This window comes from Macaca nemestrina, chromosome 19, assembly GCF_043159975.1.
Source record: "Macaca nemestrina isolate mMacNem1 chromosome 19, mMacNem.hap1, whole genome shotgun sequence".
In the NCBI taxonomy this organism is placed as follows: Eukaryota; Metazoa; Chordata; class Mammalia; order Primates; family Cercopithecidae; genus Macaca; species Macaca nemestrina.
Window position 1 is genome coordinate 77,660,444 of NC_092143.1, and position 20,481 is coordinate 77,680,924.

Below are 20,481 nucleotides of genomic sequence, written 5' to 3' on the forward strand. Positions count from 1 at the left end.
TGAAGTCCCTAGGGACAAACACAGAATACAGATCTGTAAAAAGAGGGAAAACCAGAATCAAAATGTGGTGGGAGGCAGGTTGGGAGCCCGCAGTCCTAACTCCTCTGTTTTGTCTCCAGTGTTTCCTTGTGATTGGGCCACACCCAGGATCTCCAAGGCTTCGGGTGTGTCCTTGGTGGGCAGCGCATTTCCCTTCAATGCATTATTTTACCCAAGGCAAGTTAATCTGGGAACAATTTCTACCAGTAATCAATGTTTCCACCTGAGTGATTGTAAAGCATGAGCCTTCAGGAGCAGGAAACAAGTATCAGATCATTTTGTTATCTGCCTCACTGGCTCAAGCTAAATCATGGGCACGGGAGTTTGTCCTCAGTCAGGGCTGCGAGCCTTCTGTCTGGGTCGCTTAGTCATTTACAGTGGTCAGAGTTCTCCATGTGTCCCTGAGACCAATCTTTTTGTTTGTTTGTTTGTTTGTCTGTCTGTTTTGAGACGGAGTCTCGCTCTGTCGCCCGGGCTGGAGTGCAGTGGCCGGATCTCAGCTCACTGCAAGCTCCGCCTCCCGGGTTCACGCCATTCTCCTGCCTCAGCCTCCTGAACAGCTGGGATTACAGGCGCCGCCACCACGCCCGGCTAATTTTTTGTATTTTTAGTAGAGATGGGGTTTCACCATGTTAGCCAGCATGGTCTCGACCTCCTGACCTCGTGATCTGCCTGCCTCGGCGTTCCAAAGTGCTGGGATTACAGGTGTGAGCCATCACGCCCGGCCCCCGAGACCAGTCTTGGCCTAGGAGAAGGTGGCTGAGAAGCAAATACGCACTAACATGTGAATAATGTGCTGTTATCATCCCCTAGAGAATATGCATTTTTTAAAAAATGCAAGGAGAGGGCAATATTTTACATAGAGAAATACATTTGCAACACTGGCATTAATTTATTTTAAAATTCCCACGTGAGCCCCCAGACTTTATCATATATAGTTCTCATCTATTTTGACTACGGCAACCAGTACTGCAATTAAAAACAAGGCATGCAACTACAGTCATGCGTCACTTAAAGATGGGGATACTTCCTGAGAAATGCATCCTAGCTGATTCTGTCATTGTGTGAACATCATAGAGTGCACTTACACAAACCTAGATGGCACAGCCTACTACACGCCTACACCATATGGTAGGCAATTGCAACACAACAGTAAATATTTGTGCATCTAACTATATCTAACATAGAAAAGGTACAGTAAAAATACAGTGTTATAGTCTTATCAGACCACTGTCCTATACGTGATCTATTGTTGATGGAAATGTCATTATTTGGTGCATGACTGTAATTCCCAAATTGATGCCCACAGATAAATTCATCAAGAAAGTAAAATTTATAAAAGAATTTCCACTGATAAGGTCAGAACCACTAAGCTATTCCTTCCTTAAAGAAATACGTTTATATTTTACATTGAGCTAACCTCTCACTAAACCAAGGCACAGCTATGACTTTGACCAGAAATCTGACACTCAGCATCCACTTTACTTCTAAACTCAGGCAAGCACCCCCACAAACCAGCATACCAGACACTTCCCGGTGTCGGGGTCACAGGTGTCACTATGGTTGTTGCAACTGCAGGGCACACAAGGAGCAACCAGAGGGCGCGGTCCCCTGCCACTCCCTGCTGGGAGCTTCCCTCTGTGGTACCCAGGGGCACAGTCCTGAGGGGATGCAAAAGGGAGGACAAAAAAGTCTGATTAAATAGTGAGTGAGGGACTTGAATAGACATTTCTCCAAAGGAGACATACAAATGGCCAACAGGTATATGAAAAGAAGTTCAACATCTCTATCATCAGAGAAATGCAAATGAAAAAACACAAGGTGATACCACCTCACACCTGTCAGGGTATCAACTATCAAAAAAAAAAACAAAACAAAACAGAAACTAACAAGTGTTGGTGAGAAATTGGAACCCCGTATACTGCTGGTGAGAATGTAAAATGGTACAGTAAAAACCAGCAGCTATACCATTTCCATCTCTCCAAAGATGGAAAATTGAAGTACCATGTGATTCTGCAAGTCGACTTTTGGGTACACATCCAAAAGAACCGAAAGCAGAATCTCAAAGAGATAGCTGAACCCCTATGTTCACAGTAGCATTATTCACAATAGCCAAGACTGGGAAGCCACCCAAGTTTATTCATTGACAGATTAACGAATAAGCAAAATGTGGCATGTATATACAATGGAATACTATTCAGCCTTAAAAAGGAGGGAAATTCTGACACAGGCTACAACATGAATGAGTCTTGAGGACATCATGCTAAGTGAAACAAGCCATTCACAAAAAGACAGATTCTGTATTACTCCACTTATTTTGTTTATTTATTTTCGAGACGGAGTCTCTCTCTGTCACTGAGGCTGGAGTGCAATGGCTCGATCTCGGCTCACTGCAGCCTCTGCCTCCCGGGTTCAAGTGATTCTCCTGTCTCACCCTCCTGAGTAGCTGGGATTACAGGCAGGCGCCATGTATTACATATATATAGAAGCAGGCCCTACAGTGGTCAAATACATAGAGACCAAAAGAAGAGTGGTGGTTGTGGGGGACTGCAGAGAGAGGAAATGGGGAGCCAGTGTTTAATGAGTGCAGAGTTTGCATTTGGGATGATAAAAAGTTTGGAGAATGACAGTAGTGACAGTTGTACAATGACGTAACTGTACTTAACACGACTAAATGGTACATCAAAGAATGGCGAAGATGGCAGATTTTGTTACGTACATTTTACCAAAATTAATTTCTTTTTAATTCAAAAAGAGAAAAAAATGACATAGTATATACACATAAGTTCTGTTCGTCTCTTGGAGTTGCTATAACAAGGAAATAGATTTTGACTAGAGTCTCCCTACCTGACACGAGAATCCCACAGTGCCAGGAGGACAGACACAATTCTCTAAAAGAGATGCAACCTCTTCTTCTGGGTGCGGCTTTTCAGCCTTTCTGCCAACCTCCATTGAAATGTCTGAGATTCTGTGCAGCCATCATGTTAAGAAGAGAGGAAATGCTAACATTTGAAAAACTTTCTAGAAACACAGCACATGACCTAATATTTACATATATATGAAACCAGAGCTTCCTTCCCTGTTTGGAGTAGTTCCCACTTGTGATTATAAGTGAAATGTCTTAAAGCACATTAGTACTGTCATGACACATTTTAGACATTTAAGAATTTAAAAATAATGTGACAGAAGTACACCTAAAAGACCTCTTGAAGTGCTGATTTGGCCAAGACTTAATGGCTTTCTTTATGGGCTAAAGTATTAGATGAGTTGGTGACCGCATTCTTTATACATCATTACAAAGACGTGGGCATTTCAGTTTTCACGGCAGAAATGGCAACTGTTTCTTTTCTTTTTTTTTTTTTTGCATTTTATCTTCAGCCAAGATTCCACCATTACGTCCTTATATTTTATATCGACATTAGCATGCTAGGTGGATACTTTAAGTTATAACTCACACATTCCATAATGATATTAATGTTTAACAATGTTTTGGTAAGGAACTGAACTACATGTATTAATAAAAATAGTAGGTAATGGAAGCGGAATGAGTCAAATTCTTTCAGTTTGCTTTCAAATATGAAAATAACGGTCAAAATTCTAGAAGCTCCAAGTACCTGCTCTGCTGTAATCCTTGACCATATGATGCCTTGATGAGGATGTACTCAATGTTGCTAAGGACAGACATAAAATCCTCTCGCGTGACAGGTTTTTCCGAGACGGAGTTAAAATATTTCCAAAAATGCTGTAGAATGAGAAACACATTCATTTAAGCTCAGAGGCCAAATTCTGACAGGCATAAAACTTATAAAGAATAAATTCTTTTATAAATTTCTCCAGAAATGAGCCATGTTCTGTGCACGCCACTGAGTGTAACTGACAAAGACCTCCTGAAACCTCCACAGGCAGGTGCAGCGTCAGTCCCATTTATCAATAGATACGCATTACCTAAGGCAGTGCCAGCCACACAGCGAACATCCAGTAAACATCTGCTGGGAGAATGGACACTTCCCAAATCTGAGCAAGTCCAAAGTCTCCTGTACCACTATGTCCATGCAGGTTGAAAATAGTACGCCAAGATAAAGAATTTAAGATGCAGTGCCCACTAAACTGACATATGCCTAATACACATTTCTTGAGAATTTGAAATTCAAATTGTTTTTGGAAATCCTGCTAATCCCACTGGAAATTTGATCCCAGGGTCTTCTTGCTCAGTCTCTCTCTCTCTTTTTTTTTTGAGACAGTTTCGCTGTTGCACAAGCTGGAGTACAGTGACGCAATCTCGGCTCACTGCAACCTCTGCCTCTTGGGTTCAAGCGATTCTCCCATCTCAGCCTCCCAAGGAGCTGGGCCTACAGGCGTGCACCACCATGCCTTGCTAATTTTTGTATTTTTAGTAGAGACGGGGTTTCACCATGTTGGACAGGCTGGTCTCAAACTCCTGACCTCAGGTGATCCACCCACCTCGGCCTCCCAAAGTGGTGGGATTACAGGTGTGAGCCACCGCACCTGGCTGCTCATTCTCTTATTAATGGCTTTCATCTTTCACTACATCCATAGCAAAGTCAATGTCTTTAAGGAACTTATATGAAAAGATCCCATTTTCACCTCTCTCATTGCTACTTCTTGTTCCTGCCTCACTCCATTCTCTGGCGCTGGTGCATCCATGTAAATGACTTGCTTTCTGGTCCGACCACCTTTGATGAGAACTTGAGGCTCAAAATTGGAGGTGCCGACGCCGTCCAAAGAATAGAAGGCCACGCTGTACTTCAGTTTGCCACCATAGGCCATGAGCTATCAAATAACACAGTGTTTACTTCTCTGACAAAGCTTTCGCTTAAAAACATTTTATTGCAAGCCTACCACCATATGAGAGAAATCTTGTATCTTCAAAATACATGCGTGAAATATGTTGTCTGGAATTTGTTTCCTTCTAATTCCATTTAATTATGGACTGTTAAGTTGACCTAAGTTACACAGTTCCTTTTAAGAATACAAACAAAAGTGAGCTCCAAAATAACAAATCAAGGTGGTAATGATGCAAATTATTTTCAAGCTCCTTTAAATTAAAAATTTCTCTGTCTCCAGGAGCACTGGATGCATATTTGCAAATTGTAAAGATCAGGGTGAATTCATACACAGACTCCAATGTTTATATAAACAAAAATCCAAGTGATGCCCTTCATGATCTTTTATAGTAGTTCCGCGCCCCGCCCCATATGAGTGATAATTTCTTGAAAAGGGACTCCCAGGCCATAGCACCTAGGTTTGTTCGACGGGCATATTAATAAACACAGTCCAGTCCCACACCACGTAATGACATTTCAGTCAATGACAAACCACATATACGACCATGGTCTCATGAGATGATGATATTAACATTCGCACCTAATGACACATTCCCACCTAATGACACATTCCCCTAGAATGTCTCTCCATCGTTAAGTGACAAATAACTGTATATGTTTGTTGAATGACTGCTTTAGGAAGAACCAAATTAATATAATGTGAACTTAAAAAACTTTTAAAATTAATGAAAAATTTTAAGGAACCATATACTTGACGAGATTTTTATAAGTATTAAACTTCTCTGACCTCACTTAAAAGAGGAAATTAATAACCACTTCTTTAAATGACAGGCTGGGCCAGACTGTGGTGATTTTAAACGATTTCCATATCTGCCAGGAAGCGGGGACCGGGACTGGCTCTCGGCTGGGCGTGCCCCTCACCTGGGCGTGCCCCTCACCTGGGCTCCCTGGAACTGCCGCGGCAGCCGCCAGTAAAACGGCTCTGCATGGACGTGCTGCCGGACGGTGGCGGCATCCAGCAGGAAGTCGGGGGCCTGGTAGTAAACCCCCTCGGTCGTGCCCCTCAGGTTACTCTGAGAAACCACACGCAGAAGAGGCTGATCGGAGCCCAGCGTTACCTAAACCACGAAAGGGAGGGAAAGTGCACTTCAAAATACGAACTTTCCACTCCAGTTTCATCCTTTAGATTCCATCATTGTTTCACAGATGAAACAGCTTCATTATTAAAACAGAAACAGTAAAGACTTTTCCTTTAAACTAAACATCCGGATGAAAATGAACTGAAAGCGCTTTAAACGACTGCATTTAAGGCCAAACTGTTGCTGCACTGGGGAAATGTTCGATGATATGCAGAAGACGGTTAAGATTTTGCAGTTCTATCTTCTCTCCAGTGAAAGCTTTTCATAGATTAGCTAAGGAACAACACGGACAGCCTTTAGTTCAAGCTCCATTTACTTCCTCGGCCAGCAGAAGCCGAGCTCTGATCCATGCTCTAACCCAAATTAGCTTCCTAGAATTTCTGATGCCATAAAAGCAAAATTTAATGTGAACACTTGGCTGTGTCTCCCACCCCCACCCTCCTCCCAAGGGGAGTGGGGTTAGAAGCAGAACGTCTTTGCCGTGCGTGACTTACTGGGGTCCTCACGTAGCCCTCCAGCTCTGAGCAGAGGTGGGACAGCCCGGAGCAGAAGCAGGGGCTGCAGCCCACGGCGTTGTCTGCGCGGAGAGCAAAGCTGCCCTCTCGACACTCATTGCACTGAGGGCCAGACACATTCTCCTAAAAGGAAACAAATACAGGACTCGCGTTTGCCTAAAAACGAGATGTGATTTCTGAACAGAAACAAAATAAAACACAAACATAATTTTAAAAGTAATTATAGATGCACAAACATCAGTTTCCGTTAGCCGGGCCCTGAGCTCTCTGCATGTCAGTTTTCTCAAAGATCCAATCAGTGATTCTCAAACACAGATGATTATCAGAGTCATCTTGGAAGCTTTTGGAAAATACAGATTCCCTGATGTGAACATTCCATGGCAATTCTGGAAGCTGCCTCGAGTCCCCAGGTGATTCTGATGATCCCTGGGCGTGAGAGCCACCGGCAGGTATTATTATTATTATTATTTAAGACGGAGTCTCGCTCTGTCACCCAGGCTGGAGTGCAGTGGTTGGTGCAATCTCAGCTCACTGCAACCTCCAGCTCCCAGGTTCAAGTGATTCTCCCGCCTCAGCCTCCCGAGTAGCTGGGACTACAGGTGCCTGCCACCATGCCCGGCTAATTTTGTATTTTTAGTAGAGATGGGGTTTTGCCACGTTAGCTAGGCTGGTCTCGAACTCCTGACCTCAGGTGATTCACCCGCCTTGGCCTTCCAAAGTGTTGGGATTACAGGCATCAGCCACCGCGCCTGGCCCAGGTGATTATTAAGACAGGGCCTGCTGCTCTACTCGTCTGTCATCACAGCTGTTATCATAAGATGTGGCAGAGTCCAGGTGTGGTGGCTCACACCTGTAATCCCAGCACTTTGGGAGGCTGAGGCGGGCAGATCACCTGAGGTCAGGAGTTTGAGACCAGCCTGGCCAACATGGTGAAACCCTGTCTCTACTAAAAATACAAAAGTTTAGCCAGGCATGGTGGTGGGCACCTGTAGTCCCAAATACTTGGGAGGCTGAGGCAGGAGAATTGCTTGAACTCAGGAGGCAGAGGTTGCAGTGAGCCGATATTGTGCCACTGCACTCCAGCCTGGGTAACAGAGCGAGACTCCGTCTCTAAATAAATAAATAAATAAATAAATAAATAAGGCCGAAAACAGGGAGACTAATGCTTCTATTACTCCCAGCCCATGATATCTACATGAGTTTTCCTTCTTATCTCCAGTCACCCATCAGCCCATTACCATCATCAAGCCAGAGGGCTCCCATCTCACCACCCATGGGAAAAGGACCAGAGGAGGTGGCTCTGACCTCCTAATAGCAAAGCACATTGGGAAAACTAACGGAAATACACAAAACTTATAATGACATTGAAATCTTACCTCTTGGGAAAATAATAAACCCTGATTTCCTTCAGTGTGGCCAGCACCTGCGGGAGCCCAATAACCTCACAGGGATCCCATCACAAATCCCAAAGCCCTGAGATACCTACTTCACCTGCATACTCAAAATACACAGCCACTCAGCCTCTGGGATATATGATCAAAAACTCAGGGCAGTTTTCAAATCGGTTCCATCATCTGACACTTGTAACAGTAAAAATTCAATTTCAGAAATCATCCATCACTCTAGAGGAGCACAAGAGACTTTGAACTCAGATGCGGAAGGCAGTGTGAAGTCACTAGCAAAAGCATCTAAATACTGGTTGCTGAGGTAAGTAGTCAAAGCCCAAGAGTCATGATGAGGAGCCAGAGAGAGGAAGAAGGAGGAGGATGGATGGTAAATACCTTGCAAGGGCAGGCCCCGGTTTCCTCTGCACAGCCGCAGAGACCCTGCTCCAGGTTGCAGGCATCCCCCGACGTCCCCCTCAGGTCACAGTCACAGGGAACACAGTCGGGAAAGTCTCTGTAACCCAAGGAGCACTGATCACAGGCCCGGCCACCAAATTTCCAGTTGCACTGGCAACGGCCGGTGACCACGTCACACTGATGATGAGACGACCCCACGAGACTGCAGTTGCAGGCCTGAGAGACAGGAAAATCATCTCAATAAAAAGACAGATTTGATGCTTCCAAGTATGCGCATATTTGAATGACAGGAAAACACTACACGTGGGGAAGATCTACAAATGAACCATCTCCCTCTTGCTATTGCTCCATGGATTCACTTTGCCATGTGCCAAGAGGAGATAAGCATTGTGTTGCTGGACATTTGTGCATCTTAGTGGCACATGCGCATGGGGCCAAAATTGTGAAGTGAAATGAAATCTACTAGATCAAAACAAGTCTCACAAAATTACTGTAGAAATCAGGCCAGGCACAGTGGTTCATGCCTGTAATTACAGCACTCTGGGATGCAGAGGTGGGAAGATCACTTGAGCCCAGGAGTTTGAGACTAGCCTGGGCAACACAGTGAGGTGCCTGCCACCATGCCCAGCCAATTATTTTTGTATTTTTAGTAGATACAGGGTTTCACCATGTTAGCCAGGATGGTCTCGATCTCCTGACCTTATGATCTGCCCACCTCAGCCTCCCAAAGCGCTGGGATTGCAGGCGTGAACCACTGTGCCCGGCCAGTTTTTGGATTTTCTAACCATCAGTGTAACAACTAGGTTCTAGAAGAAAACCTAGAATAAGGTGTCTTCAGGGTGTGGTGTCTTCCACTTTGACCCCTCTCATCTGCACTGAGGTGTATTGTTTTTGGTTTTGATTTTTAAGATAGAGTCTTTCTCTGTCGTTCAGGCTGAAGTGCAGTGGTGCGATCACAGCTCACTACAGCCTTGGATCCCTAGGTTCAAATGATCCTCCTGCCTCAATCTCCCAAGTAGCTGGGACCACAGGCATGTGCCACCACACCAGGCTACGTTTTTTTTTTTTTTAACTGCTATTTTTTGCAAAGACAGGGTTTTGCTTTGTTGCCCAGGCTGGTTGTGAATTCCTGGCTTCAAAAGATCCTCTTGCCTCAGCCTCCCAAAGTGCAGTGATTACAGGTGCGAGCCACTGCGCCTCGCCCACATTGAGTCTTTTCTTTTTTTAAACCCACAAAGCTATTCAACAGATTAAAGTCCAGAAAACATATAGAAAAAAAGGCCTGCAACTTGCTAGAGCAAAGCAACTCTCAGTTACGCAAAAGCGTGGATGACAGCGCTCACCTGGCACCCCGCCTCCACATCATAGCCCCAGTGCCCATCCTCACATTCTTCACACCTCGCACCCTGTGTGTGAGGGGGGCAGACACACTCTCCAGTTTCTGGGTCGCAGGTATTCCGAGTGTGTGGGCAGTCACAGGCTGAAATAAAGATGAAGGCTGTGTTACAGATCTGGGTGACGTCAGTAAAGGGCTAAGAGCTGACGCTGTTCTTTCCCTTTTATGAAGAGTCCAAGCCATTCTTCTCCCTCCTAAAAGATGCCTCACAATTCTGAAGATTGCTCCATGTCCTCATGGAGGTGGCCAGCCCTCGGTCTCAGGAGATGCTGGGGGAAGAGGGAAAATGGGGACAGGACAGGGGAAATAGAAGAGTGAAAAGGCCCTCACTAGCTGATCACAGAGGGAGCCAATATTTACTTACTGCAGGCCCAACGCCACGCTGAAGACTTTATATAGAACACTTACACTAACTTCTCAATGCAGACTCGCATTAGCATCCCCATTTTACAGATGAGGAAACTGAGGCCAAGCGAAGTTAAGTAATGAATCTAAGCTCCCACAATTAGTAGGCGGCAGAGCCATGACCAAAACTTAGGCTTGTACCCTGAGAGGGATCAGAAACCAGAAAAAAAGTATGAAATCCTCCAGGGAAAGAAGAGAAAAAGTAAATGCACTTAACCGAAATTAGTTGGAAGTAGAGGGAGGGCCGAAGGAAAGGTCCAAGAATGACTACAAAGTCTCAAACAAGGAAATCAAGGCTTACGTGTACAGCTGCCATCCTGGTAGGCGTAGAAGCCACGGGCACACCTGTCACACCTTTTCCCTGCCACACCTGGGACGCAGTGACACTGGCCTTCATCCGTGCAGTCATCTGACACGGAGCCTGCCACGCTGCAGTTGCAGGGCCGGCAGCCATGGCCTGAGTCCAGCCCATAATAGCCATGCTGTTTCACCAGAGGGGGAGACAGTGCAAACCAACATATGTTTTAATCAATGACTCCTCATATTAGTATGTTCCAGAACACACACAGGGTATTTCATAGAATCATAAAGTATTCATGACACCATCCCCATCCCTTTATAGTGAACGTCACTCTCTAGACAGGCACGGCACTTGTCAGCCACACTTTGTGACATGGTTTGACTCTGGGTCCCCACCCAAATCTCAAATCCAATTGTAATCCCCATGTGTCAAAGGAGAGAGGTGATTTGATCCTAGGGGCAGCTCCCCATGCTGTTCTCATGATAGTGAATGCTCATGAGATCTGATGGTTTTGTAAGTGCTGACAGTTCCTCCTTCACATGCTCACACTCTCTCCTGCTGCCTTGTAAAGAAGGTGCCTGCTTCCCCTTCCACCATGATTAGAAGTTTCCTGAGTCCTCCCCAACCACGCGAAACTGTGAGTCAATTAAACCTCCTTTGTTGATAATTCCCCAGTCCTGGGTAGTATCTCCATAGCAGTGTGAGAACAGACTACTACACTTGGGGACTTAGCTCCTTCTGAGTCATGGATTCAATCGCCTCTGTGCCAACGCTAAGGTGTCAGTCACACGCATCTTACCGAACACTGGTCACACTGCTGTCCAGTCACGTTTGGTTTGCAGTCGCAGAGTCCGGTCTCAAGATGGCACACGGCAGAATGGGAGCCTTTCGCATGGCATCTGCAGGCTAAACACATGCACACAGAGACATATTTTAACCCTCATTTCTGAGGATGGTTATAAGATCCTTCATCCCCAAAGGAAAAAAAATGTAAACCTTCAGCGTTTCAAATCACAAAACTAAAAATGATATTATTGGCAATAACTTTAGAAGTTTAGCATTCTTCTGAAGAGTAAACTAAAACGGGGTTAGTGGAAGGATCCATCACAGGAAAAACATATTGAAGCTATTAAGATAATTACAAATTCGCTTAACCAATTTCATGAATTCCGTGACATTTTAAAAATAAGCTACAAATTCCCGTGAAAAACATGCAATGGAGATTTTCAAAACCAACTTAGCCATTTGCTCTGATTTCAATCAGGTACATATTTTTTATATATATACACATATATATACACACATATATATACACACACACACACACGTGTATATATATTTTTTATTTTTTTTTTGAGACTGAGTCTCGCTCTGTCGCCCAGGCTAGAGTGCAGTGGTGCGATCTCAGCTCACTGCAAGTTCCACCTCCCGGGTTCACGCCATCCTCCTGCCTCAGCCTCCCAAGTAGCTGGGACTACAGGTACCCGCCACCACGCCTGGCTAATTTTTTGTATTTTTAGTAGAGATGGGGTTTCACCGTGTTAGCCAGGATGGTCTTGATCTCCCGACCTCGTGATCTGCCCACCTTGGCCTCCCAAAGTGCTGGGATCACAAGCGTGAGCCACCGTGCCAGGCTACATATTTAATATTTTAAAGCTCAGTTAAAACGTAATCTAAATAAGTACATATTAATATTACATTTCATAATTTAATGAAAAACATCTTTTCATTAAATATGATACATCCCAGTTCTAAGTCATGAGTCAATTGTAGTTTCAGGCCAGATGGTTCCATTTTATCTACAGTTGCAACACTAACAAAGCTACAAAGGCCCCTACCTTTGCAAAGTGATATAATCTTACGGGTTCAAAATACATTTAATCAATATTCACAGGGGAACCCTCAATAAGCACTTCAGTTAGAATATTTATATGTTGACTGGGTACAGTGGCTCATGCCTGTAATCCCAGCACTTTGGGAGGACAAGGAGGGCGGATCACCTGAGGTCAGGCATTCAAGACCAGCCTGGCCAACATGGTGAAACCCCGTCTCTACCAAAAATACAAAAATTAGCCAGGCATGGTGGCACATGCCTGTAATCCCAGCTACTCGGGAGGCTGAGGCAGCAGAATCTCTTGAACCCGGGAGGTGGAAGTTGCAGTGAGCCAAGATCACGCCACTGCACTCCAGCCTGAGTGACAAGTGAAACTCCAACTCAAAAAAAAAAAAAAAAAGAACATTTAATATGTTGCCCGACACTCCTTTTTTTTGTTTTATTTTTGTTTTGAGACAGAGTCTCACTCTGTCGCCCAGGTTGGCGTACAGTGGTGCCATCTCGGCTCACTGCAAGCTCCGCCTCCCAGGTTCATGCCATTCTCCTGCCTCAGCCTCTCAGGTAGCTGGGACTACAGATACCGGCCACTATGCCCAGCTTATTTTTTGTATTTTTAGTAGAGGCGGGGTTTCACCGTGTTAGTTAGGATGGTCTTGATCTCCTGACCTCGTGATCTGCCCGCCTCAGCCTCCCAAAGTGCTGGGATTACAGGCGTGAGCCACCGCGCCCGGCCCCCAGGCACTCTTTATGAATGCGTGGACTCAGAACATGTCCAGTGTGTGTCATGATATAACGATATAACAAAAAAGAGAGAAAAACTTCACAAATAATGGAAGGCCCAAACACAACCCAGAGGCTGCAGCAAGAGTGCCGGACACGGGACACGGGAAGGTCGAGGGCAGAGGAAACGTGCTGGGATCCGCCTCCTTCATGATCTAGGCCAGGCTGGCCATCTGTTTTCCCGGGGTGGGGGCCTTAACGCTGAAGTCCCACAGGAGGCCCCATTCACTGGCGCCCTTCAGGGACTTACTCTGTCAGCCCATAGCTGGACTGTGCAGACTCTACTGCTAATTCCCCAGCACATCCTTCTCTACTGACCCCATCAAACACAAGACACCCCTCCCCTTGACCCTCCATCGGAACATCCACCTCCCTGGCACGTCCATTCAATCCAGCTTTTGCATAGTGTCTTCCTGGCCCCTTGTCTGCTACAACTGTTCTCCCAGAAGTCTCCAGGGATTTCCCAGGCACCAAATTCAGGGAGTAGACTTCGGTCCCCCTCTGACCCCATGGCTCTGTAGAAGGGACCCCGTGACCTCCCTCTCCCTTTTGCATCGCCCTCCTACTGAGGTATTTGGGACACCCACTTTTCAGCCCCCCTTGTTCCTTGTGTGTCTCCCCTCCGTGTTTCATTTAAAGCTGCCTCTTTCTCTGGGGAATATTTAAAGTTCAATGCAAGTATGATCAATACAAACTATTGATGATAATTTAAAAAATCATATTCACTGTATGATGTGTCTGTCAGTCTGTGCCTGTCACATTCAGTATTTCTTTGTACTTTCATCACAAACCAAGGAGAGAGGTGAAATAAAAATAATGTTCTCTATTTTTGGTGTGAAATCTACAAAATCTACAACCTGGAAAGACTAGATACCTTTCCATAGGTCACACAGCTATTACTAGTTCTCTCTCTGCAGTAATAATTATTATGGTGATTCTTTTTTTTTTTTTTTTTTTTTTTTAGACGGGGCCTCACTCCATCACCCAGGCTGGAGTGCAGTGGCACAATCTCGGTTCACTGCCACCTCTGCCTACCAGGCTTAAGTGATTCTCCCACCTTAGCCTCCCGAGTAGCTGGGATTACAGGCACTCACCACCACACCCAGCTAATTTTTGCATTTTTATTAGAAACGGGGTTTTGCCATGTTGGCCAGGCTGGTCTCGAACTCCTGACCTCAGGTGATCCACTGGCCTCGGCCTCCCAAAGTGCTGAGATTACAGGTGTGAACCACCATACCCGGCCTATTATAGTAATTCTTAATTAAAATAGTATTTATGTTATAGATAGTACTAATTTAAAATAGTATTATTTTAGGCCAATTACTGAATAGCCAGGTACTTTATATATATTTTAATTCTCAGGAGTAGCTCACAATATAAAAATTATACTCATTTAACTTATTTAATATAAGATTTCTTTAATATTAGAGTTCTGTGAGGTTTCTCACCATCCTCATCTCCCCAAGCGCCTACTCTACCTGGACGGCCTGTCTACACCTCCGGCTGCAGCCACTGAAGGTGAACCTGATGATCAGTTTCTCCTCCTACCAAGCTTCAAGTGAGTCAGAGTTACGGGCGAGTAAACAGATAAATACCGGGTTGAACTATAAGCACTTGCTTTAGAGAAGGTCAATCACATACAACACCGGCACTTTCACCTGGTTTAACCTAACAGACTATAGTATTATACAAGAATGGGGGGGCCCTATGGGAGGTCCATAGAGGCAAGCCTGTTACTGAAACGGAAGGATTGCTCGTGAGATACGCAGAAACCGTTCACAGGACTTTGTCTCATCGAAACCAGGGGATGCGAGGAGGAGATGAGAAAGCGAGAGAGGAACAAAAGCTGTGAAGTGCTGAGAAACCAGAGAGCGCCTGGACAGCATCAGCCCCACCAGCCCAGGCCCAGACCCAAACCCCAGCTGCTCTAACCGGCCTTCCTCCACCTTCCAATCTGTCACCAACACCTATTTTATGTCTTCTCTTTTATCTCCATGGCAAAGGCCCTATCTGAAGCCCTCATCAGCAAGATTCATTTCCGGTCTTGTCTCCTAACCCAACACCCCGGCAGCCAGTCTCTCCTCAACGCTGGCCGCAGGGCACTATTCAAACACACAGCTCCAATCACACCCTGGTGAGTCCTAGGACAGTGAGGATGAAGTGACCTCGGCACCTCAACACTGCACACGAGACCCCGCCGATGTGGCTGCTTCCCACCTGTCAGCCCGAGACCTCCCCTCCCTGCCTCTGTCTTTTCCATTCTGCTCACTCTCTCTCCAGCCTCTACCTCGGGCAGGGCCTGCCCGCTTGCCTGGGCCCGTCTTCCCACGCTGGTCACTCTTCTTGGGGTTCCTCTTTCCATCCTTCAAGTCTCAGATGAACAGCACTCCCTTCAGAAGGCAGCACTGGCCACCCTAGGCTGATGGGCCTGCCCGTCCTCTGTGCCTTCAAGTGCACCCCCAGACAGTCATTCATCGCCTTCACCTTCACAGTCCTGTCCTGTGGCCGCCAACCACACATGTCTACCAAACGCTGGAGATGTGGCTGATGCAACCGAAGAACCAAATCTCTGAGTTTAAATTTAAATACTGAAGTGGTTTTGTCAACGTGGATGCCAATATTAAAGAAAATAATTTTTGGTACAGGATGGAAAAATTTTAAATACGTTTGAACTACCTTTTCAACTGTAAATTTTCTGTAATCTGCATGTAGATCAAGTATTTCTGATGAAAATTTAGCAAACTGAGCTGGGCTATAAAATATACACTCAATTTTGATGACTCAGTACTAAAAAAGAAAGTAAATATTGCTTTAATACTTTTAAAACCTGATCACATGACAAAATGCTAATTTTTAATATATCAGCTCAGGTAAAATATATTATTAAAATACATTTCACCTACTTCTTTTTACTATTGAAAAATGTGGCCACTAAAAAATTTTAAATTACATGTGTGTTTACATTATATTTCTATTGGACAGTAGTGGTGTGAAAATATAATAAAAATGATTGCTTTATTACTAGTAATTATAATAGCTACCATTTATTTCATGTCTAGAACTGTAAATGTTTTTGCACTGACTTCTCAGAAAGGCTTTAATATACACATATAATTATGTCCATTTTATGAATAGCAAAATAGTGGCTCAGAGAGGCTAATAAATTAGCCCAATGTCACACAGTTGGTCCTGGAATCAAAGTCACATTAGTCAGACTCCAACGGCTGGATCCGCAGGTATGTTTTTTCCCCATACCATCATCATGTGTAGCTTCCCAGTAGATTTGAACCACAATTTCCCAACTACCTGTCACAGTTCTTAGGATAGTGTCTGGGAAATACCAGACACTTAATAAACAATTAACGAGTGGAGGAACGAATCACCAAGGCTTGCAGTAATGATGAAAAGAAATGACATGAAAACTATAAAAACATTCTGTAAACTGTGAAGCACTGTAGAAATCCTGTTATCATAATTATTCTGGTATGATAGCCAGTCAAGGTGGCCACCTGCCGGAGGCGCAAAAACATTTCCAATCTCTCCATGTGTGGCTGGGAAAGTACGTTTTCTGTATAGCTGGCGCCCTCTTGTGTCCCCACATTGTAATACCATAGTATGACTTTGGCATTTATATGAAATACTCAAAATAATTTGTAATTGCCACTTTTGTTCTTTCACTCCTTCAAAATCTGAGGGCTGAATCATCCCTCTGGCCAGGTCATCTGCTGTACAGGAGAATCTAGTTTTCTCCATGATCCGTAATTTCAAGACTCAAATTCAGCAGAGGGACACAGGGACCGGGTAGTTTCGGCACAGAGGACTAAGATGCACCACACGGTGCTTTACGCAGTTTCTGGAGTTACAGTCTTACCATTTCCCACCCTTCATCTTGGAATCTCATCTGCCTCATGCAGCCCCCGAAGCATCTCCCTTATGAATGTGACAGGCTCTGAGCTTCCCCACTTTCATTTCAGTCACTGGGAGCAGAGCCAGAACTCTCTCAAGTCACACTGGCCGCTCGAGTGGCAGGCTGTATCTTTCCAGGCCACTGGCCCCTGTGGGTTGTGACTAACCAAGCTCAGATAGGGTAGCCAGGGAAGAACCGGGTCGTGGGTCTGTGTTTGATCGGAGACCCAGCATTAATGCAAGTAACCCCTCAAGAGAGCGTGACCTCCTAGGCTGGGCCCTGTGTGACCCATGTGACTTCCTACGGCGATAAACAGCCGACCTGACTTCACGCTCGCGCACTCACCGCGGCAGTTCTTGGCTGTCACAGCGTCCCCGTAGAAGCCGTCAGCACACCTTTCACAGTGGGCGCCGTCTGTGTTCCCCAGGCACTTCAGGCACTCCCCGGTGACCGAGTCACAGTGACCAGCCTCCGAGGGGTCCACGTTGCCGCTGCAGTCACAGGGAACACAAGATTCGCCAGGCACTGTTGGGTTTCCATAGTAACCATCTGCACATCTGTATCAAAGATTGAAAGTGGGATCAGACAAATGCAATTACTTAAGGCCTTACCGCACTATCCAGGGGCTCCCTGAAAGGCCAATAAATCAGACTGACTCTGTTTCCTGAGATTTACTGTGAAAGGGATACGACTCCACACTCGGGCATTCCCAGATCTCCTTCACCTGTCGTGATGAAGGGGGAGAGTGTCCAAAATGAGGCATAAATCCAGTGGACGTGCAACTGTGTCCAGCGCCAACTCTGACCCACCGCTGACCACTCCAGATGCCACACAGCCTCTTACAGGCTCGGCCAGAGCTGGGCACTGAGGCGCACACGTGGGTAAAACAGCACTGGCTTTCAGAAGCCAGGAGACAGCTACTAAACCAAACCACCTGTCATCTCCAGAATAGCTGGGAGCAATGGAATATTCAAATGTGTGAACCACAGATACGACTCCTTGCTGCTTCCTGTTGTTTTTGTTGTTGTTGTTGTTGTTTTGAGACGGAGTCTCACTCTGTCTCCCAGGCTGGAGTGCACTGGTGCAATCTCCACTCACTGCAACCTCCAACTCCCAGGTTCAACTGATTCTCCCGCCTCAGCCTCCAAAGTAGCTAGGATTACAGGCACCCGCCATCATGCCCAGCCTTTTTTTTTTTTTTTTTTGTATTTTTGTAGAGACAGGGTTTTACCATGTTGGTCAGGCTGGTCTCGAACTTCTAACCTCAGGTGATCTGCCTGCCTCGGCCTCCCAAAATGCTGGCATTACATGTGTGGGCCACCACGCCCGGCCTATTGTTCTTGATGAGAACTCACATTAGCCAGGAAAAGAGTACCGTTCTTTAAAAATTCCCAGCAAGGTTTAACATTAATTTTAAAACATGAAATATTGATTTTTCTCAGTGATTCTATGAAATAACAATTATGCATCAAAACTCCAAAACCACACTTAACTATGCATTTAAAAACAAACACACAGAATTTATATTCAATTTTGAAAATGTGAACACAGCGTTTTGAAACCAGTGGATGCAGAGTACCTCTCACACCAAGCTCCTGAGTATTCCGGGGCACACTGGTCGCAGACCACCTCATCCCCATCATTGAGGTGGCAGGTGGGGCTGAAACTGTCAGAACAGAAATGAACAAAATTTTCCAATGAATGAAGTCGAATTTCTAAATATTTAAAATGCTTAATTTCTACCACTCCTGTGCTTACAGACTGTCAGTGAGATCTCCTTAGCTCAGAACCCGGGGCCTCTGGTCACCCAGCCCACCCTGTGAGCCTCCACCCCTCATCGACTCTTGGTCCCATGATCCAGGCACGGACACTCGCGCCTCGCTCCCTGCTCCCTACTCCTCTTGTTCTCAGCCCACAGTGCGTCAACTTCTCCCGCTGTCTGCCTGGGTTAACCCAGCTCAGCCCCAGCGCCCACCTGAGGTGACGCTTCCTCCAGGAGGCCTACTCGGGTACTCCTAGGATGCTGGGTTCCCCACCTCGGGTTCCCTGGCACTGACTTCCCACGTCAGAGCCCTGCCCATACCAGGGCAAAAGTGAGCTCGCTCAAACACAAAGTGGTCAGGAGTCTCTCGCACCTCTCCAGGGACCCCCTGCTAACTGATGCCCCTTCCAACCCTATTCCTAAACCTTGAGGAGCCTGCAAAGGGTGGATGACGGTAAACACCCCCAATTTCATCGCGAGTAACCCTGACTGCATCCTTTTTATATACTGGAATTTCAAATAAAAATCCCTGGGGGAATTCTTTGAGAGTGGGTGGAGGAAGAGTTCTAAAGGTTAAACCAGCGAGAGAGAGAGGCTTTTAAGCTGCTGGCCTGTGGGATGCACTTGCCCCAGAGTGACTACAAGGCCTTGCCTGGTACATCTCCTTCCACCTCCCTCCATGCCTTCTGTTCCATGGCCTGCTGCAATTCCTCAAATGGGCGATGCCTGTTCCTGCTGCCACGCCACGGCACGCCCAGCTCCATCCGCCTAGAACGCCTGTCTGTGCTGCCTGTGGAATTCCTTCTCCTGCAGGTCTAAGAGCTTCCTGCACCCACCTAGGTAGGCTGAACACTGCTCTCCCTCCATCCCACCATCTGGTGGACAGGTCTCACTACACTCACGACCACACTGCGTCCCCTGGGGCCCACGGCCAGGTCAGAACAGTTTGCTACTCAGAACACCTGCTGTAAAACCCAGGCCACAGCAGGCACTCCATAAACATCTGTTGAATCAATGAATGGATTTAGACTATTCTTGTTTAGGCTCATACGTACGTATTTTGGTCATTAGATCAAAAACTCCCTAAGTCGAGGGACAATGTTTTATTCCTCTCTGTATCCCTCTACCTCCTAGCCCACTGGTGAGTAGACAATATATACTTGTGAAACAACTGATGACCAAGAGGAACCAAGAGGGAAAACGGCGTGCATAGGTCCTTGCTGGCACACACCTTTTCTTGCTTGCTTTAATACGCCAAACTTTGGTTTAGAAGAAAATAACCCACCCCTCTGTCTTTAATCCAAATCAATTGTTACTGGCAAAATTCACACACTTATTACACACAAAGTCTTGCTCCGAAGACATTAGTACACATCTGGGTGGGAATGCTGGCCATGCCGGCAGGAAATGCGGATGAGGTCCGAGGCTTACTTGTTGGAGGCTATGGTGAGAGGGCAGGCGCAGGGCTGGCAGTCCCCAGGAGTCCCTCGGGAAGGCTCCCCGTAGAAGCCGGGCAAGCACCGCTCGCAGTGGTCGCCGGTGGTGTTGTGCGCACATGCCTAGGAACATGCACCAGAAGAATCGGCTCAGGTTGTCTTAAAGGATTTTCAGATTTATCTATAAGTAACTTGAAGTCCAAGTGGAAAAAAAAAAGACAAAATGCTAAAACCAGTCACAAAACTCAGCTATATGAGGAAGGCCTCCTGTTTTCAGATTAGTATCAGCAAGTGTAGTTTGTATAAATGAGAAACCTGAGAGCTTTCTCTCTGACTGATGAGCATGGACAAGGGCAGAAG

The 20,481-nt window shown here is 45.8% G+C and overlaps 1 protein-coding gene across 2 annotated transcripts in view; it reads right to left on the minus strand.

The window, feature by feature from the left end:
- The window catches only part of LOC105478856 (laminin subunit alpha 1), a 164,823-nt gene that overhangs the window by 62,837 nt on the left and 81,505 nt on the right, over window positions 1-20,481 (minus strand). For both annotated transcript variants that reach the window (XM_011736557.3, XM_024791959.2), the window contains exons 17-29: window positions 20,117-20,244; window positions 18,503-18,589; window positions 17,269-17,480; window positions 11,202-11,308; window positions 10,403-10,583; window positions 9,644-9,780; window positions 8,280-8,516; window positions 6,478-6,621; window positions 5,783-5,962; window positions 4,645-4,830; window positions 3,654-3,781; window positions 2,887-3,007; window positions 1,563-1,700 (exon numbers count right to left, since the gene is read on the minus strand). In XM_011736557.3, the coding sequence (XP_011734859.2) occupies window positions 1,563-1,700; window positions 2,887-3,007; window positions 3,654-3,781; window positions 4,645-4,830; window positions 5,783-5,962; window positions 6,478-6,621; window positions 8,280-8,516; window positions 9,644-9,780; window positions 10,403-10,583; window positions 11,202-11,308; window positions 17,269-17,480; window positions 18,503-18,589; window positions 20,117-20,244 (1,986 nt within the window). The remainder of the gene's footprint in view (window positions 1-1,562; window positions 1,701-2,886; window positions 3,008-3,653; window positions 3,782-4,644; window positions 4,831-5,782; window positions 5,963-6,477; window positions 6,622-8,279; window positions 8,517-9,643; window positions 9,781-10,402; window positions 10,584-11,201; window positions 11,309-17,268; window positions 17,481-18,502; window positions 18,590-20,116; window positions 20,245-20,481) is intronic.